Raw genomic sequence first — 26,883 nt, 5'->3', positions numbered from 1 at the left:
CTCTTGATTTTGAAGTTGGTAACTAATACCACAAAATAACAGACTTCCAAAAGAAAAAAAGATCTCTAAAGTTACTACTCCTTAGGTACTAGGCACTGTTGTTATCATGTAGAGAAGAAACAGGGCTGAGTACAAACCTCCGTGTTAGCCATGCCCTGGAAGAGTGCTGTTCAACCTTCCTAATGCTGCAACCATTTAGGATAGTTCCTCATGTTGTGGTGACTCCCAGCCATAAAAATATTTTCACTGCTACTTCGTAACTGTAATTTTGCTATTATAAATCATAATGTAAATATCTGATATGTAATCTCCTAGGGGTTGTAACCACAGGTTATCAGTGCCTATTATCTAACAATAACAAGTAAATGAGACAATGGCCACTTTGTATTAATATGGTTTAGAGTACTTTATATCTGATTTTTTATACAGGTAGGGATATCAGCAAATACTAGTATTAGTGATAATTCAACTCTGAAAGGAAATGGTTTGACTAGCCTTGGACTCACAGAGATCTACCTGCTTCTGCCTCCAGAGTCCTGGGGTTAAAGGTGTACCATCACCACCCAGCTTAATTCCTTTTCAAATTTTCTTTGTTAATTTACTTAAGTCAGTGGTAAGATCTTCAAAGTAAAATCTATTTTATGTGTTTGAATTCTTAGTACAGTTATTTTATGGATAAAGGAGAGGGTTATAACTAAAAGGTCATCAATGCATATGCTTCAATAAATTACTATGCAAAGCAAAAAATTCGAGTACCTCAAAAGGTAAGGGAAGCATTTTCCCATGCTGCCTCCTCCACCACCGTCAATTATGCATGTATGCATGTCCACATGCACAGTGCCAAGGAAGGAACGGGGTCCTTTAATATCTACCAATATCTTGAAGCAATTCTTTGAGTTTACAGTTTAAATCTTGCTGCTATTAAAGTAGCTAATTAGTAGCATCATTATGAAGTACTTGTATTGCCTATGCATGCTACCATTTCACACCTAATGAAAAACTGCCAGACTAAAGCATAAAGTAGTTTCTACAGTTAAAAATGTCAACTTTCAGAATCTTATATAGTACTTTTGGAACATTTCTGAACACAAGAAAATAAATTAAGTCTCTGTACTATAATAAAGGTTAGAAGTAATTTTATGCCCTATTATCACATCAAATTCAATTAACTCAAAACCAAGTAAGTTATATCTTGCCAAATCTCCACAGTGTCACAATGCTTTAAAAACTCCATTCTCAAATTTTTTAGAATTAAAAAACCACAAAGTTATGATCAAGTAAAGTTTTTAATTTTCTTTCTTTCACTCAGGACTAAAATATATTTTAGGTTAGTGAGGATAGGGTACCACCAAGCATTACCCCTGGGATCCCTGCAAGTTTTCCTCTGACTACCGTATCTGTGTGTTTGAATTCCTAGAACAGTTTTTATGGATAAATGTGTACACACACACACACACACACACACACACACACACACACACACACACACACACACACAATGTAACTTAAATGTTTTTTAAAATGACATTAAAGTATATTTCAAGTTGATTTCTACAGAATCCATAATCTTGGATACTGTATGAATCATCAATTCATGCTGAAGACACGTGCTTGGGAAACCCTAAAATGCCTCTTTCATCATTATCAATCGTCAGATCACAACCAAAAAAAAGGTTTCCTGTGATATTCACACAGAAAATTTCCTCCTGAATTTTTTAAAATTATTCTGTTTCTGCAATATAATATAGATTATCCTGGGCCAATTACTTAGCTGTTTTGACCCTCAATTTCCTTCATAAAATGTGGTGATATGAAGGAAGAAAGAAGGGGGTTGGGAGGTGGTCTTCCCCAGGGAAGAGCACACCAACTGGCTGTCCAGCACCAACAGTCCCGAAAACATACCTACAAGTAACATTATTATGAACTAAGAAGGTTCTGTTTATGAATAAACATGTGCATACATTATATGCATGCAATAATAAAATTAAAAAGAGGACTTGAATTTGAAAGAGGAATATATGGGAAGGTTTGAAGGGAGGAGCTGGAATGAAAAAATTATATATATACACACACACACATACATACACTTTTTTTTTATTTTGTTTATTTTTTGAGACAGGATTTCTCTGTAGCTTTTGAAGCCAGTCCTGGAACTAGCTCTGTAAACCAGGCTGGCCTCGAACTCATAGAGGTCCCGCCTGCCTTGGCCTCCAGAGTGCTGGGGTTAAAGGCCTGTGCCACCACCACCTAGCAATCTCAAAAAAAATGTGGTGATAAGAGTATCTTAAGGTTCTGTTTAAGTTTAGAACTATTTTACACTATGCTATCTTATGTAAAATTAACTGTTAGAATATTCTGTTTCTCCTAACTCAACCTACACACTATCAAATTATTTCAAAAATAAATAAATCCTTAATTTAGCCAAGGTGAATTGTCTCTCCCTATTCTCGGTATTCTTACCAGAGAAATACTGTTTGTTTCTGAGACAGGGTACCACGTAGTTCCAGGCAGACCTTGAATTACTATCTCTAAGGCACCTAGTGCTAAGATTACAGAGGTGCATAGCTGAGGAGAAAACTTTTCCTCTCTCCTTCTCCCTCCCTCCAATCAGCAATGAATTTGCATCCTGCCTTTAAATTTTCTTTCTTACAAGTGTTCTATTTCATAAATCCACTGATTAAATTGACTTTCAGAATACAACTATAAAACCACTGTCATATATTTTCTAAGAAACTGTGTATCAAATTTAAAAATACATAATTTATGCAATGGAAAGAAAAAAACGACAATGCACATTCAACAATGAGCGAAACGGTGCTTGCTTCCTATTTACTGAAGTCCAGATACTTCTCTATCAAACAGAATAGTGGGAGAATAAGCCACTTATGATGTAAACTATACCAAATAAAAACCTTCATCTGTACCAGCAATCCCTCCTTTATCTCTGATAATCCGGAATTCCCAATAGTCACCTATGCAAAGCACAAACTCTCAAGTTTTGTCCCTTATCCACAGTAACTAAGTACAGGAGTATTCAACTACAATCAAACTTTGAGGTCTCTTGAAATTCATTCCTGTATCTCCGTCCCATTAATAAACACTTCATTTGCTCTCATTTGCTCTGAAACAGCCTCTTTGACAACAACCTTTTCTTCTTCTTCTTCTTTTTTTTTGGGGGGGGGTTTTTTGAGACAGGGCTTCTCTGTAGTTTTGGAGCCTGTCCTGGAACTAGCTCTTGTAGACCAGGTTGGTCTCGAACTCACAGAGATCCGCCTGCCTCTGCCTCCTGAGTGCTGGGATTAAAGGCGTGTGCCACCACCGCCTGGCCAACAACCTTTTCTTCTAAAATCTACTTCTACATGTGCAACACAAGTTTATTATAAGCTGGAGCGATGTTCCTCATCTCAGCTGAAGAAATTTTCAAATTCCCAACAAAATGAACACAAATTCAAACAGCCTCAACAGTGTGTTAGAGTTATAGCAAACAGAAAAGATGAAGATGAAGTTAGCTACAGCTGACAGATGTTAGCTAAAAAATAAATTTAATACAATTGGCTATAAAGAAATATAATCATACTTTGCATCTTTCCAATAAATTAAGGAATTTATAAAGCAACAGACTACATATGTTCAGCTGTATTTAAAATATATTATAGCTTTAATAAATAGAGAAACAATAATTTTTAAAAGAAAACCTAGAGAGATATATAAAGCTGAGTCTTAATAACAAAAAATCTTTGGCTGGGAGTCGGAAGGGGAAATAAGATCTCTCTTTGTAGCCCAGGCTGGCTTCAAAACTCCTCCTGCAGACGGCTAAGTACTGCAGTTACAGGCCTATGATACCATGCCTGGCTTAAGGATTGTATTTTATATTTTTGGGCCACATAACAATGTATCCTTTCAAAAGACACAGATTTATAAATAAGGTTATGAGATGAACACAAGCATTAGTTATTATACCAACTTTTTACTCAACAACACTCAACTGAGTTGTTCAAGAACAACAGAATTGTAATCCAGCAAAGTAAAAAATAAATGCCATGCTGCCAGTCATCTATGTCAGTGAGGTTAGTTCATTTAATATAGACTGCAGAAAAGATTTGCATTTACAAATATATTCTTATTATCTTAGTAATTATACAGTAAACCGGTATTTTTCTTACAATATTTATACAATCATCATTGGTAGTAATCAGTTCAGAAAATGCTGAGCATGGCTGTGTATATATATTGTATCCAGTTTATGATACAAGCTAAAAGAGACACACAAGCATAAGGAGACTGCATGGCCATCAGAGACTTTGAGGAGTAAAAAAGCAGTTTGTACAATCACCTCACTTGTCCTGGCTTAAGTTTAAATATAGAACTCTGGTTCTAGCAACAGGAAAAAACACTTACATTGTAAGTAGATAGTAATTTGGACTGTGTTATTTCACTGATTAAAAACCATTTCTAAGGAAAATAAATAAATTCATAAAGAATTTAAAAAAAAACTCACGTTCAATTACCTTTTCTAACTTTTTGGCCTCAATATGTCGAAGTACTTGTTCTCGCCAGTCATGAGGAACTTTACTTTTTCCTGGAGGATCTAATAAAGAATGTTCAGAACCAACCCTTGCATTTGGTCTTTTTGAAGGACTAGTCCGTGAGTAATTGAAATCACTAACTGACATAGTTCTCTCTGGTATCTCATTAATAGAGGGACGGGCACTCTGAGGCCTTGAAGTATTTGGGCCATCAATGCTGTATGCTCGCGCAGAAAGCGGTCTCTGTGATCCTGACATCACTGGCGTCCTTCCCACTGAATGTAAGTCTCTGTATGACAAATAATCTCCTTCAGAAATTTGAGCACGCCTTGTAAGACCAGGATCACCAAGATTCATAGAAGCTGTTGAAGACACACTACTCTGTCGCTGAACTGCAGTCCGAGCTCCTGTTGCAATTAGCCGGTCATTTGGGGAGACAGCCCACATTTCTCCATGTCTGGCTGGAGCAAGTCTCTGGTGTAAATGGTATGCAGTATTGGCTCTGACATTGTTATGGTTAGAAAAATTCATATTGGCAGAATGCTTTGTGTAACTATGATTTTCGGCACTCTCTGATCTAGGAAGGCGCCGAGGAGGAAAACTGACAGGATCTAGTTGTGAATTTTGTTTAGGGTGCCACAAGGTGTCTTTGACTGCAGCACTGCCACTGTACTGGACGTTATACTGCGGAGGACCATACAGTTGAGGCGTAGACTGTGGGCCAGTTACTATGGGGCCTCTTATTATATTTGGATCTTCAGGGTTATGATTTGAATCAAATTTGAAAACCGCCTTTGTACCTGACATTAAATCAGAAGAGGAGGAAGAAGCAGTGAAGACCTGCAGTGGCTGGTCATACAGCAGTGTAGCAGACTTGCTCCTGACTATGTTCTTCCCATCCACGGAGGATGTCATTTTAACTGCTGCACTTGGTGGCTGAGGATCATCATCACTAAGAATGTCATAGATCTTTAAGCCTCCAGTCTCCATGTTAGTTATACTATGCGACTTCATGACAGACCCGACTGGACCGCTTCTTTGAGGAGAGAGATCTTCAGTGCTTTTAGAAACACCCATGTCAGCAGAAGAAGTAGAATTCTGGGGTTCTATCCTACCAGAAGACTGTGGGACTTCCTCAGGAAGACCATTTATTTTATTTATGGATTCCAAATTCGGATACTTATTTCCATTTTCTGTATGTTGAGCTTCACTTTTAGGATGAACACTTAAAAAGCTTGTTCCGAGCACTACATCTTGTGCCTTTGATCTTTCCGTGATTTCTGGCTGGCGTGTATCATTTGTCACAAGTTTATTAAGATTCATGTTGATACGGTCTAACTGGTGAGATTCATCAGATGTGGATTTTGAGTCATCTTTTTCAATCAGAACTAATCGTTCTTCAATATTCAAATCATACTCAGGCAACTTAAAATCCTTTTTATCATTAACTTTGAATTTTTCTTCTGGTGAATTGTTTAAAATATCTCCATTTTGTAAAAGACTATTAAAATTTTCATCTTCTTGCCTAAAATAAAAGAATTTTATGAGAAAGTAATAAAGACAAGTTTTCTTGGTAACAGAGTCATTAATAACTACTTGATCTGTAGATAACACACATTAAAAGAATTGATGGAGCTCCAGATAAAGACTTTAATTATAATATACAAGTATCAAAACATCACTATAACCTACTGATATGTACAAATTTTAAGTTTTTATATCAGTTAACATTAAAGTTAAATAAAAAATGTCAAGTAGTGGAGATTTTTATTAAGTGAGAGAAAAGTAAAACAGTTAAAAATCATCAATAATATCAAGATTAATACTGTGGAATAATCCTTTTGTGTACCATAAAGATTTGTCACTCAAATTGGTTTAATAAAAAGCTGACTGGCTGGTAGCCAAGCAGGAAATGCAGGCAGGACAACCAAACTAAAGATGCTGGGATGAAGTGGAGTCAGGGAAGATGCCAGCAGATGCAGATGAAGTAGGATGTGGCAGGATGTGCAGAAAATGAGGTAACAAGCCATGAGCCTCAAGACAGAGAATAAGGTAAGAAATATGGGTTAATTTAAAATGTAAGAGTTAGCTAGTAACAAGCCTGAGCAATTGGCCAAGCATTTATAATTAGTATTAAATCTATGTGTTAGTTATCTGGGAAGCAACTGCTGGGACACAGGAAAACTCCGCTTACAGATTAATTTTAATCAACATGTTCAATTTAACTTATTACAAAATAGATTACCAGGGCTAAGTCAAGAACAAGAATAGAATGGTATCTTCTGTCATTTCACAAATGTGCTAAAACTTTAAATGCTTCAAAGTGGGAAAGCTACATTGAGAGTCAGACAGTAACTTGAGTGATTAAGTAAATGGCATAGGACTATTTTACAAGTAAATTCTGAAGCTTTACATTAACGTCATTAATAATAAGTGGTTATTAAATCCAAATATATAAACAATTAAGTTAAATAAATAACCGTATAAACACCTAAGTTCAAAAAGGGATCAAAAGAGAAACTATATAACCATTACTCTGTAATATAATGTATTTGGCAAATATTTCATAAATGTGCCATTCTAAAACTATAGTCACTACTTTAAAACTACAGTTCATTATTAAAAAAGCATGTAAAAGGTACTGCTTTACTCCTTGCTTACCACCCTTACTTTGTTAGATATTTCTTACAATATTGAGGACAATATAAAACATCAAACAAGAGTATCTGAATGAACCCTTCAATGGCACCTCACTAGTATGATCCACATTTCCATGGTGGTCTGAATGAGAAATGCCTCACACAGGCTCATGTGTAGGGACACTTGGGTCTCTAGTTGATGATGCTGTGTGGGGGAACTTTTTAGAGCATGGGGCCTTGCTGAAAAAAGCAACACATTGCTAGGGACCAGCTTTAAGAACCTCATTTCCAATTTGCTCTCTCTTTCTAGCTATGGTTGGAGATGTGATTGATGTGGAATTTCCTTCTGTATAGGTATTGCTTTTACTGGTTAACGAAAAAAGCTCCTTTGACCTATGGCAGGGTAGAATATAGCCAGGCTGGAAGAGATACAGAGAGAAGGTTGAGTCAAGGAGACACCTCATAGCTGTTGAAAGAGGAAGACATTGCGACCGCGAGAACTTTTCCAGTAAGCCACAGCCTCATGGTGATACACAGATTAAAAGAAATGGATTAATTTAAGAAATAAGAGCCAGGTAGAAATACACCTAAGCTACTGGCCAACCAGTGTTGTAATTAATAAGAGTTTCTGTGTGATTATTCGGGTTTGGTCAGCCTGGAACAAAGGAGCAGTCTCTGTCTAAATGTGATCTCTCAGCTGCCTGCTGCCATGACTCTCCCACCATTAAAAACTCTCCTTTAGGAACCATAAACACAAACTCTTTTCCCCATACATCATGTTTGGTCAAGAAAAAGAAGCTAAAACAGAAGTTGGCACCAGGGAATGGGTTGTTGCTGTAAAGAATCTGACCAGGTTGTTTCTGGAGGAATGTGGAGGACTGTTGAAGGTCGTACTAAAAATTAAGCCGAGTTTACATTACAGTAGAAACCTGGAGACAGTAGCACTGAGAGTACTGAAGATGGGAGAGGTCCTGCTCAAGAGGTTTGAGGGAAGCAATAACTGTCTTAGCAATTGTGCTATAGGCCATTTGTTGATATGTTGGCAAAAAATTTGGCTGCCTTCTCTTTCCTAAGAACTTGCCTGATGCTTAAATAATAATAGCCAGCTGTGGCTATCTACTCCTTTTATTCCAGTACATGAAAGGCTGAGACAGGAGCATCTCTGTGAGTTCAAGGCTAGTCAGGGTTATGTGGTGAGACTCTGTCTAAAAACAAAACAAAAAGTAATGAACTAATTTCTTTGGGGCATGAAATTTCAATACAGTATAATGTAGAGTTTGGCATAGTTACTATCGATTACTCTTTATACAAGTCTATAATGAAAAACAGCAAGTAGAACAAAAGAAATGAAAAATGTAGTTTGGAGAGAATAAAACACTAGAAAACTTAATACTACAGCCAATGCAAGTGCTAGAAAAGGGATATGTTCTAGAGATATCACCATTAAGGACAGTGCCCTGCTCTGCACTAAAACAATGACAAGGGTGTCTTCAGTTTACAAAAGATGCTACTAATGTAGGGAGAATATCAAGGGCCCACTTGAGCTGTCAGTTTAACTTGTCAATGACATTTATGGGAAAATGTAAGAGTAAGGTGGATTCCTCCTATGTGGTTTCAGAGCCACTGAGGACAGGCAAAGTCCAGCAAGGAGGTTTTTTTTTTTTTTTTTTTTTGGTAGGAGTTGCTGAGAAAGGGCCATGAGAGGTTTAAAGGTTGGGAGGTCACAGTTAAAAGACTGTATTGAGTCTCAGAAGAGACTTCAAACTTTTGAACGGTGTTAAGACTTAAAAACCATGGCAACTTTTAATACAGACTTAAATGCATTGTACCTTATGATATGGCCATGATGGAACCTTGCTGGAGGGAGTAAATCACTTAGAGTGGACTTGAGGATTTACAGTCTCACCCCACTTCCAGTTTGCCCTCTTTACTTTCTTCATGTGGTTAGAGGTATATCTCTTAGCTTCCTACGTTAGCTGCCTGCTGCCATTTCTTCCTCACCATTATAAACTCTCCCTCTGGAACTGCAAGCCAAAATAAACTATCTCTTCCATAAGTTGCTTTGGTCATGGCATTTTATCATAGTAAGAGAAAGTAATTAACATGATTTATAAAGATAAAAATAACTTTCAATATAAATTTCTTTAAAGTGGCTGTTTATATATTCTAGCATCTAGAAATATTTGTTTGTTCATTTTACCTAGAAATTAAAAATCCACTATATTTTGTTGTTTCTTTCTCAACTAAAAAAAAAGCTATTCTAAAACAGAACTGTGCTAGGCAGTGGTGGTGCATACCTTTAATCCCAGCACTTGGGAGGCAGAGGCAGGTGGATCTCTGTGAGTTCCAGGACAGTCAGACTGTTACACAGAGAAACCTTGTCTACAAAAAAATCAAAACCAAAAAATCAGAATTGTAAGTAACTAATAATCAACAAGTTTCAAAATGGAAAGAAATATATTGCCTAAGCAATTTGTATAATATTTCTGAAAATGCTTATGTTTAGTCCTGTATTTATTTGTATTACTATTTCTATTTATTATACAAGTAAATAATATTATTAAAATGTTCACATACCTTATTTTGGAGTTACTACCAGTAGGAATTTGTTTCACTGGAGAACAGAGTGAGTTGTCTTGACTACTGTCAGTATTAAGAGAAACTGAGTCAGACATCCGAGATGGAGAAGAACAGTTGCTGTTATTCTGATTGCTATTGTGTGTGACTTCATCTGACAAAGAATCTGTATCCTTTGCATCATCTAAAACAACAACAAAATATTTAAGAGCAATAATAAATTCACTAAGAATTTATGGAAAGCTTTTGTATTGATTCCATGTACAAGGTGGTAAGCAGATAAGATAATCAGAGGCATTTCTGAAAATTAAATCCTAAATATATACAGAAATTCAAGAACTTTAAAGTTGTGGTATCATTTTATAATGCAATTAAATTTAAAGGTACTCAAGATTTGATTTAGCTTACTGATAAAATGATGGGTAGTTTTCAAAGCCTACCCATTCATTTTGGTGAATATTTTTCATTTTAAGAACTCATATATAATAAAACATACTTAATCATTTACAACCTTCCTACAGTTTATCTGGGTAAGAAATTATGTCCTATGCACATGGAATTTTTTCAATTTATTTTTATAATAAAATTGAGCAATGTAGTCAATACATAAACAAAATTAATGATTTTCAAAGGTCATCTCCCTCACTTTTTATGAATGTTTAAAGACTTATTTTTAATATGTATGTTTATATATGTATGTGCATTTGGGTGAAATGTCTACTGAAGTCAGAGGTATCACTTCCTCTGGAGTTGAGGTTACAAGTGAGCCACCCATTGTGAGTGCTGGGAACCAACATGGGTCTTCTGTATTTCTCCAACTTCAAAGAACTGCTTATAAAGTGGTAATCTCTTAATATGTGATGTGCCTGTTTATCTAACAATGAAAAAACAAGCAAACAAGTCAGTATTTACATTCCACTAAGGCAGAAGTGTAAAAAGCAGTTTTGAAAACAGTCCATAAAAAAAGCTCTTTTTGAAAAGCTCAATTCTAGGCAAATCAAGGAACTAGTATGCCCAGACGTAACTATAGTGCAGCATATGAATTAAAGGTATGTTTGTTGTTCTTATAAGCATGGCTCAAATGGTCTAGAAATCCCAACCTCAAGTTACTTGAGTCTTGGTTTCTTCATTTATAAAAACACCATTAGATTGCCTTTGAAGTTCTTTTTATAGGGCGATTATGACAACCAACTATTTAGCAAAGTAGTACCTAAGCAACTGGTAAACAAAGTACTCAATAGTTTCTAAGTATCATTATAAACCACCATGTAGTATCATTAGTACAGTGAAGGCAAAGGTCTGGACAGATATTTGGTAGAGATAATGCAAAGTTAATCAGGCACTAGTAGTAAAAGTTGTGTGACAAGATAGGTGTTTGCTACAACTTCATTTCTAAGAGTTTATTATTTTCTTACATAAGAATTAATACCATTCTGGAACAGATCAGACTAAAGTAATGTGAGCACCTAGCATATATCAGGTACTAGGCTATGTATTTTATGCATAATCTTTAACAGGCCTCATTGCAATTCAAATTTTTCATGTATTTATGAATAAAATTAAGCACACAAGGATAATGTATTTAGAACATAAGCAACAGAAATGGAATTGTAATCTGTAACTATATCCCTCTAATGCCCATGACCTTACAAACAAAGTCTGTGTGGGGGTAGGGAGGACCCACTAATATCTTCCTGTGAAAAGGAAATAACATTTTGGAACAGCAGTTTTTAAAATGTTTCAATAATTTGTCATTCAATAAAATTTACTCCCACATTTAGGTAATTTCTAGTCTTAATGCTTTACCCTTCAACATCTAACCTTTTTTGTTATTACTAAGTGCTACAACTTTGGGCTGGTTAATCGAGGTTTCAATTAATGGGGGCCGCATCTCCGCCATTTTCATTTCTTCATCAGAAGAAAGGTCTTCAGATTCCTAGTTTAAAAAAATGGGGGGGGGGATATAAAAATTTAATTTTGGACTTGAGTAAATACACCAGAAAAACATCACAGGGAAGACAAAGTATATAACTAAGAACATGTACAAAACAGCTTTTTAATGGCAATAGTTAATAAAAATCTGCATGACTTAATCTTTTCAAGTACAATAATAAAACTGCAGCAGTTATTAACAACATATTAAAATATTTACTCTATCATTTTGGAGCTATATTAATAGTTATTACATGCCAGAGCTATGTGAGGTTACAGGTAAATAAAAATGACGAAAACACAGTACTAGCTTTGAAAGATTCAATTTATAGAGAGTCCCTCAACAGAGTCTCTCCATAATTGTCAAGTCTAGTCTCTTCAGTATGTTTAGCTTCTAAGATATCTTCTAGGATAGACTGCTATCAATGTGAACTTAGAAATTCTCATTTATTTTGAAAATGTGATTGTCCATGTTTATTACAACCAAATACCACAGTTGTTCCAGATTACCTACTACTGAATAGTGTCAGCAAAGAAAATGACTTGCCAACAACTATTAACAGAGAGTTTAATATCATATAGTATATATGAAAACAGAATTCTTGCTGGCTAATTCATTCCTAGGCAGAAAAATGAAACTAAAGCAAATTCTTTACAAAACTTGTTCCCCTGAAAAAGAAAAAAAATACTTTATTTCTTCCTAAGTGCTATAAGAAAGGTGTGAATAGTGGAGATGGCTCAGCAAATAAGAGCTCTTGTTGTTCTTGCAAAGAACAAAGGTTTATTTTCCAACACCCACATAGAAGCTCCAGTTTTTGGCACACAAAAATGCTGTAATTTTAATGAAATAGCTTGCTAACCTCTATTAATATCTTTAAAGATGTGTTTATTTTTATTGTGTATGTATGAGTGTTTTGCCTGTTTGTATGTCTGTGTACCATGTGTGTACAATACCCACGGAGGCCAGAAGAGGGTGTTGGAGCCTCTGGGACTGGAGTTAAAAGATAACCAAAACCACCATGGAGTTCCAGAGCTAGGCATGGTAGTTCACACCTATAGACCTAGCATGAAAGAGGCTAATATAGGAAGAATACCACAAGTTATACCAACATGGGCTACACAGTGAGGTCTAGACCATCTGGGGCCACAAACTGAGATGTATGTAGTTCCAAAAAGGTTAGAGTTCCATATGTTTAGCAATCTCATCTACACCTAAGACATATATATATATATATATATATATATATATATATATATATATATATATATTCATTCAATAGAATACTATTCAGCAATTAGGAATAAGATGCAGTACTGAGAGATATCACAAAATGAAATTCAAGACAATTATGGTAAGTGAAAGAAAATATAAAAGACCAGTGAGATGGCTCAGTGGGCAGTAGGCAGTATTAAACAAAAACACAAAACAAAACATATTAAGTGTATGATTTTGTTTATACAAAATAGGCAAATCTATACAGGCAAAGTAGGTTTAACTGCTTAGAGTTGAGGGGGAAGCAAAGGTACAAAACATGAGATTTCTTTTTCTTTTGTGGTTGTCAAAAATATTCTGCAAGTAATTGTGGAATGCCTTTACAACATTGTAAACTGTTTAAGCTGCTGAATTATATACTTTGAAGTATTAAACTGCGTAGTTTTGAGATACCTCTCAATAAAGTCTTTTTAAAAGATCTATAGCTTTTACTTATTTAATATGAGAAATTATACATTCTTAGACACTAAACAATTCAATGATGAAAATTTACATAATGATTGAGTATAGCCATAACAGCCATTTTCTGTTCTGTTCTGTTTTTCCAGTGTTAGGGACGGAATCCAGTGCTGTGCGCAAGCTAGAACATTGCTCTACTACTGATCTACATCTTTAGCTTTTCATTTTGACACTACAGAAATAAAAGCAAGGTCTGGGGATGGAGTAAGATATCATGGACCTGTTATGGACAATGAACTTCAGTTTGATACTCATTACCACAAAAATAAATAAAAGCACTTGTAATTATTAATTTTATGTAACATATCATAATCTAATTTACCAACTAGTCATTTAATAACAAAAACAAAATTTTAAGCTTAAAGTGATGAGTGGTATTTTAGCAGTGTGAAATTTTTTAAGGATTGCAATATTTTCTGAATCATATTATGCTTCTAATGTTAACATCAATGAAATATTAAACTGGAAACTCTGATTATGCCAGAATGAAGTCATACCTCAAAAACATCATCATGGTTAATATGCTTCAGGTTCCCAGACACTTTCATATTTGCAGTCACTGGTAAATTTCCAGGACTGGTCTCAGCTTCAGGTTCACTCATCTTCTGTACAGAATTTATATACTTTTCTCTTTCATCAAGTTTGCTTTTCATTGTAGTACTTTCTGAAGTCTACATAAAAGATAAAGACCTCAGATTATATGTTTTGTGTTTATTTTTTTATTAAGTGTTATATAAAATTTAAGCAGTCAATCAACCTCCAATTCTAAATTAGTCCTAAAGAAACTGTTGCCATACAGTGATGCCACACATCTTTAATCCCTATAGTGTTATATTATTTGTGTTTTAATAAATAAAGTTTGCCTGAGATCAGAGGGCAAAGTAGCTAAACTAGTTAGCCGTACAGGTCAGGGAGCAAGGAGTACACACCTTTAATCCCAAGACTTGGGAGACAGAGGCAGACTGATTTCTCTGAGTTCAAGGCCACCCTGGGCTGCACTAGACCAAATCTGTCTAAAAGAGAAACAGAGCTCACACAAAGATTCCCGGCATTTAGGATCAATCTCAGCACTAGGGGAGGTGGAGACAAGAGCAATATGGCTGTGCAGAGGGAGGAATATAAAGGGGAGAAGACAGTAACTCAGTGGATTGGAGTCTGAGGTTGATGGAGAACATTGCAGGATCGTCCCTTTGTTTGTCTGAGCGTTGGTAGAGGTAAGAGCTCTCCAGTGGTTGACTGCTTTGCTTTTTTGATCTTCAGCTTGAACCCCAATATCTGTCTCTGGGTTTTATTATTTGTGCTACAAATGCCAGTACTCTGGAGGCAGAGTCAGGCAAACATCTGTGATTCTGAGGCCAGCCTGGTCTACAGAGTGAGTTCCAGGACAGTCAGGACTACACAAAGAAACCCTGTCTCAAAAAACAAAAACAAAACAAAACAACAACAACAACAAAAAAAAACCCCAAAAACCGAGGACATGTAAATTAAGACCTGAAGATAAAATGTCCATTTGGAAGGCAGATGGCCCAGGGTCATAAATCTTTTTGTCTGCTATGGAATGCACAGTGACTCTAATGACATGACAGATCTTTGATTTGCAGGTGGGTGGCACTGAGGAAAGTTCTGAAGCATTCCAAGGAAACGTCAATGTCTGCAATAACAACTGACTGAAAATCAGAATAAAGTGGATCAGGATCATCGAAGTAGGAGGCAAGAGTATTTCCAGAATGACTCTCTGACAATCATTATATCTTATTAAGTGTTCAGGTAACAACTTTTTAAAGGCTATCTTGACACTATCCTGATAAACTAGACATTCTGTAGCCAGAGAACTAGAAGACAAGCAACTGGGAAATTCAAAGGTTTACTTTAGGCATCTAAGAACAAAACTGTAAGTTAAGTAGTATAAAATTAAGATCAATTCTCTCAATTTTTAGGTAACTTCCAACACTTGACATCATTTCTTGGAGCTGAGTTTCTAACCTTCACACCCATATCCTTATTTACAACTTGCTGATCTTCATGTTTCATATCTCTCCCAGACTCCTCATTAGTCTCTTCATCTTTTAATCTATGTACAATGGTTTGAACAGTCTTGACCATATTCTTAAGCTCGTCTGGGTATGGTGTTGGATATCTCTTTAAGTTTCCCTCCTAGAAAAGTAAGAGAAATATGAAGTATTAGTATTTCTAACATCAATCTCAACTTATTATGTAAGAATCCACCAGAACTTCTGGACATCTGACTCATAGAATAGTGCAGACAGATAACAGAGTCACAAAATTCTGTTTTCTCTTTATATATATTATATTTATATCTAAATATAAAATATATATTTCTCTCTATCTATATATAAATATAATATATATATTTCAAATTCAGTTGTGTTTTTTTTTTCCTCTTTCTTTCTCCCAGTGCTGGGGATTAAACTCTGGGCTTTTACATGACAAGAACTCCACCAATGAGTTATATCTCTCCTCAAAATGTACTTTTAATGGAAATTTTGTACTGTTCTCAAATTTTTTCATAGGTGAAATATTTTGGTTTAGTAAGTGCTTTGAGGGTACGCAATGAATCCAATACTTGGAGGCAGAAATAGCATCATACAGGTACACAGCACATCTGAAGTAATGGCTGACAGACTTACCCTGGGGGGTGCCTCTCTTTCATCTTTGTCTTCATCACATTCAAATGCCACTTGGGCCCGTTGTTTCCTCTGTTCTTCCCACAGTGCAGGATTAAAACTTTCATTATCTGATATGAACATAACTATAGCAAAGTAGAAGAAAAATTTCTGTATTTTACAATAAACACAGAAACTATTACTTAGTCATAATCTGCATTATAAAAACAAGTCTGTGGCAGTTAAAACTGGTCCAGGATAAACAGTAACAAATTCCAGGGTTAAGAAACAGGCACTGGGCCGGGCGGTGGTGGCTCACGCCTTTAATCCCAGCACTCGGGAGGCAGAGGCAGGCGGATCTCTGTGAGTTCGAGACCAGCCTGGTCTACAAGAGCTAGTTCCAGGACAGGCTCCAAAACCACAGAGAAACCCTGTCTCAAAAAACCAAAAGAAACAGGCACTGGTTTTAAGATTTCTTTACCATAACCAATGCAACTTTAGTTACCCAGAAGCTGATCAGGCTTTTGTTACTAGAAGGAGTCATGACATAGCTTTTGTGTAGGACCCTAAAAATTTGTAGACATTAAAGCTACCACATCTTCCAATTCTGGAATTCTTTTTAACATTAACAGTCCAATAAGCATGGGAAGGTTAGTCCAATGGCAAAATAAAATATCTTGTTAAAAAATTAAAAAATTACTTCAGTGATGATTATTTCCTTGTATTAAACATTATATGCAATATAGATTTTACATTAAGTAATGTAAATATTTACATTAAGTAAATAAAATACGGTTTCTACACAAAAATGTAAAAAAATTTTAAATTTAATGTAAATCAAATCATTTTTACCCAATCAGATATAATATTAAATCTTCAAAGACTTATGTAAGTTTTCTGGAATGGCTTAAAATAATTAATTAAGTTAATTAGTTAATTAAAAGAATCAAGCTGGGTGTGGTACGTGCACCTTAAATCCCAGTACTTGGGAGGCAAAGGCAGGCAGATCTCTGGTCTACAAAGTAAGTTCCAGGACAGCCAGGGCTGTTACACTGAGAAACTCAACCAACCAACCAAAAAAATTCATTCAACAATTATGTAAAATGAGAAAAGATTGTTTTGAAAAATAAATTTAATAAAAAATACAAAAAACAATTAGACAAAAGTTATACATATAAAATGAAGTCAAGATTTTTGCCCATAAAAAAGGATTTGTATTCAGAACAAAAGAAATTATAGAATGGGGGAGTAAAAGCAAATATATGCCAACACACACACCACCCCAGCACAAACCACCAAAAACCAAAGAACTAACCCTGAAGAGTCTCAAGCACCCTAGTATGGCCATCTTAAATATGTGTGTTGAAACAACAGTAATACCAAAAATTCCAAATTATGACTTATTTAGATTTTCTTTTCCTTTGTGAATTACCTGTCCACACTAAAAATAAACAGGAACAATAGGAATGACATTGTGTGTGTGTGTGTGTGTGTGTGTAGTTTTATTTCTTGTTATGTGTTCCTACACAGGGCCTCCAGTTCCTTATGTAGCTGAGGAAGATCTTGACTTTCTGATTCTCCCATCTCCACTCCCCAAGTGCTGAGATTACAGGCTGAGGGCTTAATGCAGGGTTTCTTGTATGCTAGACAAGTATTCTACCACTGAGTTCCAATTCCAGACCACTGTGTGCTAGTTTTAAAACAGGATCTCATGATACAGCCTGTGCTGACCTCTCTAACTCTGAATCCCCTGCTCTGGTTTTCTGAGTGTTGAAATTATACATATGCTTTTATTCTCATGCCTTAGTTTGAGATTTTTATTTTAACTATTTTGGTGAGTTGTTTAGTATTTACTTAACAGACTATTTCTGATAAACTAATGTGGAATATGGTTCAAACTGTTGAAATCTCCATGGTATCATAAAAAGGTAAGAGATGTATGCTGTGGGACAATGGTCTTTTATCATGTCACTTATATTATTTTTAATAAAACACTGATTGGCCAGTAGCCAGGCAGGTAGTGGAGGCGATGAGAACAGGAGAATTCTGGGAAGAGGAAAGCTCAGTTCTGCAGTTGTCACCCAGACATAAAGGACGTAGATGAGAATGCCTCACTCATGAAAGGTACCAAGCCATGTGGCTAACGCAGACAAGAATTATGGGTTAAAAGGTAAGAATTAATTAACGAGAACCCTGAACTAATAGTCCAACCAGTTTATGATTTATGTAGACCCCTGTGTGTTTCTTTGGGACTGAACGACTGCGGGACCTAGTGAGACAGAAATCTCTGTCAACAGATATACTTCAGTAAAATGACTCCCTGAGTTCAATCTCAAGCACTAAATGAACCCACACGCCAGGTAGAGTAGCACTATGCCTTTAATCACAGCACTGACGAGGGAGAGGCATAATATTATATGTTCAAGTTCATCCTCACATACATGGTGGGTTGGAGGTCAACCAGGTCTACGGGAGACCCAGGTCCAGAAGACAAAGAGAGGCAATCAGAGCCAGGCAGTTTTTAACAGTCTACTTCCAGGATTCATGAAATTAACTCACTTAAGTTAGGTAGTAATCTTTAAAATTCTTTCTTGCCATTAGAGCATGTGCATGCATGCATGTGTGTATGTAGGCGATTTTCTGGGTTATTTTCCCCCTTCTACCTTTACATGGATTCTGAAGATAATTACCATGCTTGGTTGGCAAGTACTTTGACTCCTGAGTCATTGAGAGTCCTTCGGTAGCACCTGCAATCACCAGCCAGCCTCCAAATGCTTAAGAGTTAAAGCAATTTTATACAAGAATCCCAGAGTTTGTAATTCTGACCACGGCTCTCACTCTCAATAGCTACTGGTTAATTACGTTTTTTAGTATTTTGAATAAATTCCTTACCTTTCTAGCTTCAGGGTACCAGGCAATATGATTTCCTACTCTTACTTTACAGTCTCACAAATCTGAATGTTGAGGCGAATTCATTCAACACTCCTGTATCTGACTACAGATTGTTTTCAAGATTTGCTATATCCTGAGTAATGGGAATGTCTGATGATGCCACCCTACTGTGTAATCTTAGTTGCTAGATATCTTCAATGCCAAAGTTAATCTTCAAATCAGATAAGGGATTCATAACCATAGTCATACTCAAAACATTCCCACTTCTGTCACTGTACCCTCCTGCTAAATATTAAGTCACGCCCTGATTGTTGCAAATGCTCACATTTTTAGCCATCTTTCTTTTCCAACATGCAAAACCACTCTAGGTTTTACTTCCTTCTTTAATGATGTTTTCCATTTCATGATACCCTATCACTTCCTTCAAATGTCCTTTCTGAACCACCAGAAGCTAATTTCTTTCACATTACTGTTACCCTTCATGTCACTATTGGGGTGGGGGGGGGGATAAAAACTCTCAGAGAGGTACTCCAGATTGATATTACCCCACCAGGCTGTTTTCCGAGTTCTCTATATTTCATAATATAATATGTACCTAAATAATAGAATAGAGGTAAGTTTAAAAACAATCATACATTCCCTTCTCCCTGCTTAAGTCTAATTCCACTAGGCCAGACATGGTAGTACACACCTTTAATCCCAGCACTCAGGAGGCAGATGTAGGTGATTCTCTTTGAATTTAAAGAATTCTAGGTCAGTCATGGCTACAAAGTGAAACATTTTCTCCAAAAAAACACTAATTCCTCAACCTAGACTGACATTCTCATTCCTAGTCTTTCAAATTCTCTCATCATTATACACCTTTCGATTCTGAAAGGCAAATGGTTTTACTTAGCTCTAATAGCACCTGTCTCGCAGGATGACAAAACCAGATTAAATTTAGTTTAACAAAGTGAACACAATTCCTCTCAAGCTGGCATAAAGCTACAACTGAACAGTAATATTCATCATATGAGTTATCTGTTTCTTAGAGGTACTGAGATAAAGAAAAACATTTCCTGGAAGTTCAAAGGTTCATCATCCTCTTGATAACACTACTGTAATTTTTTCTCTTAGTTTTATTAATTACATGAGAATATGATGGAATATACATGAAGGTTGGAGAATAAGAGAATCAGTTATCTCCTTCCATCAAGTGAATTACAGGGATCAAACTTAAGTCATCAGACTTGGTGGTAAGCTCTTTTACCTGCTGATCCCACTTTCCAGCCCCAAACACTACAGTTTCTAATTTGAGATGTGAGTACATTATATTCATGTATACCTATGGTAAGGTACTTTAAGGGGCAAATGAACTCCAAGGAAATCTAAGAGTTTTCTGATTAATTAATGCATTACAAATTTCCAGACTCTAGCTCCCTCTACCTTAAAACAAATCCCAAAATTATGACAGCATAATTCTTTCTATCAGAATCTGAACAGCACTTCCTTATTTAAACAATCATCCTTTAAAAGAAGAAATCATAATAGGAAGTCAGCTAAAATAGGGGCTGGATAAAAAAGGCCAGGCTAATTTGAATCATGAAAATAGGAAACAGTAAAGTAAGAGGTCAAGGCATATCTATTTGTGGTTAAAACATTCACAGTTTACACAACTTAGAGAAGGGGTTAGCAAAAACACTTCTAAAAAATGATCAGAGAGTAAATACTCTAAACTCTATGAACTAGAAGCAACTAATGACATAGTATATATGTTGGAAGACGGCTGTAAAATTGAGAAGTTACAGGTATAAGATATTTAACTTGTTTCAAAGTCATTCGAACTGATGATTTTTAAGGGCCGATTTAATGAAAAGATTGGAAATGACTAAACAGATTAAAAATTTAACTCATCTAACTTGTTTCTATCATGTGACAAAGAGAACACTATCATCTTTGTAAGAAGAGAGACTTGCTTTGATAAGATTATTGTTTCATAGGTATTTTCTGTAACGCTTATTTAGGAACAGCAAAGGCTATTCAGACTTTCTGTTGAAATCCAAGTTAGGCTTTTGATATGCAAAATATAAATAAATTCATTGAAAGTTCTATAATTAAAGCTGTAAGAATAAACTTAAAAGATACATCTCTTTTCTACTTCTAACTTCATTTATCAAAATTATAAAATGTAGAACTGTTTCCATAATGAACTAGTGTACTTATTTTTAAACTGTTAGACTGACACATTGCTAAATGTTGTGTTGACTACTTTCATGTCAACTTGCCATAAGGTAGTCATTTAAGAGGGAACCTCATTAAAAAAATGCCCCATCAGATATGTCTATGCTGCATTTTCTTGGTTGATAACTGGTGTAAGAGTTACCAAGCTCACTGTGGGCAGTTCCACTCCTGGGCTGGCGGTCCTGGATGTTATAAAAAAATAATCTGAGCAAGCCATCAGGAGCAAGCCAGTAAGCAACATTCCTCTACAGCCTCTGCTTTAGGTCCTGTCTTGAGTTCCTGACTTGAATTTCATCCAGTGCTGAAATAAACCCTTCTCTTGCCAAAAGTTGCTTTTGGTCATAGTGCTTTACAGTATGAACTCCAAAACACATGTAAATAAAAATTCAGCATGTTAAAAATGAAGTTTGGCCAGGCAGTTGTGTCTCATGCCTTTAATTCCAGCACTGGGGAGGCAGAGGCAGATGGATCAAGGCTAGCATGGTCTACAGAGCTAGTTCTAAGAAAGTCAGGGCTACACAGAAAACCCTGTTTCAAAAAAACAAAAACAGAAATTAAGTTTAAATGGATGTACAACACTGGGGTATAGCCCACTAGTACAGTGCTTGCTTACCATTTGTAAGGTCCTAGGTTCAATTACCAAAACCATAAAACAGACAGAAAAGGTAAATGGGCAAATACTACTTATGGTACTAATAGAACAGTACAGAAAATGATACCAAATATTTGAACATGTCAACAAAACATTTGTTTGCTTGCTTTTATTCATCAGAACTCATCTCAACTTTTTCATTTTTCCTGATCTCTGAAGATTTATGAAAATAGGAAATAGCACTAAGTATGAATCTGAATATGAAATATCTCCCACAGGTTCACATTTGAAGAGTTGGTTTTACTATTCTAAGAGTATTCTATTCTAGTTAGTCGTACTATTCTAAAAGTCTGTGGAAACCTTAGGGCTGGGCTTGTGCTGGAGGAAACATGCCTCTAAGGGTAATACCAGGTCCCCAACCTCTTCTTCTTCTGCTCTGGATCTCCTCCACCTTCTTACTAGGATGAAATGAGAGCTCAAAAGATACATCTTTCTTTCCTTGTTTCTCCTCTTCTATAATTGTGACAATGTAAAGCTTGACTGACACAGTAAGAAGGTGTGAGAGTCCTGTAGCTACTACCTGCTATGCAATGTGATCAAGTAATTGTCCTTTTCGTAGTAAAGAATGCTAGTATAGTACTTAAAACATTTGTAAAGAAAGACAGGAAATGATTTCTTAGTTCAGAGAAGAGAACATTTTAATGTTCTATTCATAAACTAACACACTATTTCAGTAAACACCATATAATGAAATATTTCTGTTGCTAGCACTCAAGTATAGACTGGAAGCTGGTTTAAATGGAACTGCTAAATTCATTTAAAAATGAAAAAATGGAAACTCACTCACTTAACTTACCATGGTTTATTTTATTTTTATGTTATGTGTGTGTGCTTTTTACCTGCATGTATCTCTGTGTGCTACATGCATGCATGGGGCCCATAGAGTCCAGAAGAGAGAACCATATACCCTAGAACTGGAGTTGCAGACAATTATAAGCTGTCAAGTGGGTGCTAAAATTAGGAATCTGGGCCCTCTAGAAGAATAGAAATGCTCTTAACCACTGAGCTACTTCTCCAGCCTTCTAATTATCATTAAGACTAACAATGAATTTACACTTTTTTTTTTTAACATTTTATATTGAGTTACTTTCTAAGTAACTTCGGACCATAGATATGCTTACTGTCTTCAGAAAGATTAATACATATATAAAAAGACATTTAAGTGTAATTTTAAAAATGTTACACACACAGAGAACACAACAAAATATATTAAAAATAATTTGGTCCTCTGTCTTCACACAATAATCCCCAAGTACACACTAGCGGCCAGAATATATTCTCTCTTGCTTGGCAAAACCTAGAAAGTAACTTAGTAGTGACTAGATAGTAGCTTCACAGATGACCTTGATCTAGTGTGTGGACTCCAAGGGTATTATATACAATAGAACAAACCATGTCCGGGTTGAATACTTCTAATCACACAATGCTTCACAAGCATTCCTAACATTTAGTCAAGTGTGATTTGAAGTAAGGAGTGCTACAATTGATAACATTATCGGTGTTACATAAATAAAGAAAGCACACAATACATTCCCACACCTCTATATTCAACTTATAATGTTACTTATCCACCTATTTCCTGAAAACTTTCTGATCAATATTCTAAATTCCAATAAAGTAATAAAAAGTTTTGGAGCTAAAACTTCTCTTGGCACTTAAAAAGAAGGGGAGGAAGTCTTTAATTCCTACCTTCTTCAGTCCTTGGTTGCTGAGGGAACATGTAGTTAGTAAGCACCATTTTCTGAGTCTCTGAATCAGTTTCTTTTTGAAGAGGTATCAGAGGTTTGGACTAGGGAAAGAAAACAAATGGTTAATTTTTAATAAACATTTAATTTTCAATAAAAGAAAATACACATCTAATAATCCCTACAAATAACCATCCACCAATTTTACAAACTATCAAGGTACAGGTTACAAAAAAAAATTTGTATATATACAAAAGAACACTTTTGAGCATTCATTTGAAACCACATAGAAATCTAGAAAATAAAATTTTAATAAAAAGCAAATTCAATATGTATTATTTATCACTGAAACAATTATAAAATATTTCAACATGCCAAGAATACCTATAGCCTATAAATTACTTACTACACAGAGATTTTACTAAAAAGGTTATAAAACATTTTCCATTATATGTTATTTTGCTGTCTCTAGTATATCCCTTTGTAAAACGCTTAAGGAAAAAACCATTTAGAAGGTTTAAATTAGTTATCTAAACATTTATTCCAGTTAGCTGCTAAACAGACAGTGCTTAAAAGTAATCAGTAAGTTGAACACTGCTTCTCTTCTATCTCCATCAATGGCACCAACAAGACACTTGGTGGAGCCACCAGGTATTTTAGACTTCATTCTTTTCTTAGTATCTTTCTTCTAATCGGTTAACAAATAGTATCAATATCTGTTCTAATACAACTAACTCTTATTTTTAATATACTCCCCTAAAATTCTACCATTAAGAGCCTTAAATAACTCCAAGTAGGTAGGAATTACCCAGTCTTCTGTATTATCTTTCAGTTTATTCTCCAAATAAACTCTTGTGAAAACCTGATTCTATTCTGAAGTCTTACTTCCAAATTTTAAAAATTTTGTGACTTCCACCTAGTTAAAAACTACACTGTCCTATAGTCTCAAATATTCTGACCAATTTACTTGACTTCCTCAAATAATGGAAGTGGTAAGCCTACTCTTTCCTAAAAATCTGCTTCCTTGAAATCTCAAAGACAGGCTGATTCTTCACTCACACTGTTTTTGACAAGAAGGACAGAGACGACGGTATTAACACTGCTCTGAGAGCTGACCCTGGTCTATCGTCAAATGTAAAAGCCAGTCCTGCACACATCATCCTGGTTTCTAAATTCAATCTCCGTATTATCCACCAATCTCCTCAACCCCAGGCAGAGCATAGTTAATTAAAATATTTCAAAATATTCCAAAATCTGAAAACACTGAGCACTGACATGGTTGTCCTAAGTAGAACAGAACACATTTGATGTCAAGAGAAAGTTTATGCTAAAAAAAAAAAACCTAAAAATTAATTTTTAAATGCTACATAAATTATTTTTCATATATGTAAGTAATATATGAAACATCAATAAAGTTTATAGTTAGACTTTTATTCCTATCTTATTTTTTAATTGTGAATATTTAAAAAAAATCTGTGAGGTAGAGGCAAGTGAATCTATGTGAATTTGAGGTCAAAATGGTCTACAGAGAGAGTTTCAGGATAGCCAGGGCTACAAAGTGAAACCTTGTCTTAAAAAAACCAAAACAACAACAATAAAAAGAAAATTCAAAAATCTCCAAAATATCTTATCCCAAGTATATCAGATATGGGATACTCAATCTGCGTTCCCTTTTCTTATATTAAATATTTCCACAGTCAAAGGTAATTCAACAGATATAAACTATAAAGAACATAGATAAACTTTTTGGTCCAAGCATTTCTTAGTGTGTAAAGAAGCAACCCCTTTAAATGGCAGTATCAAAATTATCTAGGACATTTGTAAAAACCAATTTCCCTAAAAATATTCTGCTATTATCCTTTAAACAACCCACTACATAGATCAAAATTGGCATATTTTAAAATGGGTGAATTGAATGGCATATGAATTATACTTCATAAAATTTATAACCACGGCTACTTATGGAGTACCTGGGCAGAGACAAGAATTAGTTTACTGAGCTTTTCCCATACCCTGAATGTCTAACTACTGCTCTTTAATTCCATTTAATTTTAGACACTCCTTCAGTTCTCCAGCTATAAAAACTCAAGATGTCACCTGTTGGCATTCTTTCTCTGGAACCTAAAATCACTCATTCATCAAATACTTACTAACATATTTTATATCAAAGCACTAACACAAGACAGAGCAAAACAAGCATGAACACTGAATTCTCGAGTCTGCAGTTGATAAGGTGTAGGGTACTAGAGAGCATAGGGGCATTCACTTACTGCTGTCTCAGACAAACAGGACAGCATTTCTGAGAGGTTTAAGGTGAGGAGAGGAAAAGAATAGGGCAAAGAATGCTCTGAATGCCTCTATGCTCAAAATTGCTGAGAGAACAGATTTTCATGTGCACTCAAAAAGAAGTGACAATGGTAGTAAGTCATATAAAAAGTTAGGTAGAACTGAGTCTGATTTCCAATCTCTTTATTTTTATGGGTTTGAAAACTCGCTAAAATACAACAAAATCACTTATATATCTATATCTGTGTTAAACACTGGTTCTAAATATGGTAAGATATTTCTTCATATATACAAAAATGCATCTTTACATGTGAACAAAGGTATAACTGCTCTTACGTGGCACTATATAAATTAAAGGGTATAATTACATAACACAATTGGAAGTCCAGCCAAATACTAGTTCAGAATACTCACCTGATTATCTGAGAGCCACATAGCAGTCAACTGTTGTAGCTTTGTAAAGCTAAAAGGCAAATTCTTTAATCTGATTGGAAAAAGACAAACAAAAATTACACTTAAAAATGAGAATATTTCAAATGACTAAGAGATTACATTAGAAGTACAGCTCAGTGGTCCCGTGCTTACCTAGCATGGACCCTATCTTCCTACCTCCTAGTACCACAAAAAATAATTAAAATGAAAACATAAGTCATCTGAACAATGCTGTATACTGGCATATGCAGTTAACATAAAAAAGTAAAGTCAAATGTACACTTTTATATAGGAGAAAAGACAAAAGCATTATCTAGTTTTAAAACACAATTCTCTATAACTGGTTTAATTCAAAAGATAAAAGGATAATCAGGTCAATAGTAAAAATTAAAACAAAAACAAAAAAGAGTATATGCACTAGCCCCAAAGGCGGCTGTATTTCCTGATGATTGTCAACAATCTAAGACTTGAAAAGCCATCTCTAGCGTTAGTATAAGACTTCTAGATTATTTGACAATTTATTTTAGGACAGGCACATTAACCTGTCCAATATGAGCATCTATACTTTATTTATTTATAAATAATAGTTTTTATGGTTTATTTAACTTTTATTTTATGTGCATTGGTTTGAAGGTGTCAGATCCCCTGCAACTGGATCTTCAGACAGTTGTGAGCTGCCATGTGGG

The 26,883-nt window shown here is 35.2% G+C and overlaps 1 protein-coding gene across 6 annotated transcripts in view; it reads right to left on the bottom strand.

The window, feature by feature from the left end:
- The window catches only part of Erbin (erbb2 interacting protein), a 110,058-nt gene that overhangs the window by 12,207 nt on the left and 70,968 nt on the right, over positions 1 to 26,883 (bottom strand). For all 6 annotated transcript variants that reach the window (XM_075976152.1, XM_075976154.1, XM_075976155.1 and 3 more), the window contains exons 14-21: positions 26,180 to 26,249; positions 23,484 to 23,583; positions 16,055 to 16,176; positions 15,390 to 15,560; positions 13,904 to 14,077; positions 11,564 to 11,678; positions 9,743 to 9,926; positions 4,509 to 6,051 (exon numbers count right to left, since the gene is read on the bottom strand). In XM_075976152.1, coding sequence (XP_075832267.1) covers positions 4,509 to 6,051; positions 9,743 to 9,926; positions 11,564 to 11,678; positions 13,904 to 14,077; positions 15,390 to 15,560; positions 16,055 to 16,176; positions 23,484 to 23,583; positions 26,180 to 26,249 — 2,479 coding nt within the window. The remainder of the gene's footprint in view (positions 1 to 4,508; positions 6,052 to 9,742; positions 9,927 to 11,563; positions 11,679 to 13,903; positions 14,078 to 15,389; positions 15,561 to 16,054; positions 16,177 to 23,483; positions 23,584 to 26,179; positions 26,250 to 26,883) is intronic.

The sequence above is a fragment of the Microtus pennsylvanicus genome, chromosome 6 (genome assembly GCF_037038515.1).
Source record: "Microtus pennsylvanicus isolate mMicPen1 chromosome 6, mMicPen1.hap1, whole genome shotgun sequence".
NCBI classification, from domain to species: Eukaryota; Metazoa; Chordata; class Mammalia; order Rodentia; family Cricetidae; genus Microtus; species Microtus pennsylvanicus.
This window is presented reverse-complemented; position numbering and strand designations above follow the sequence as displayed.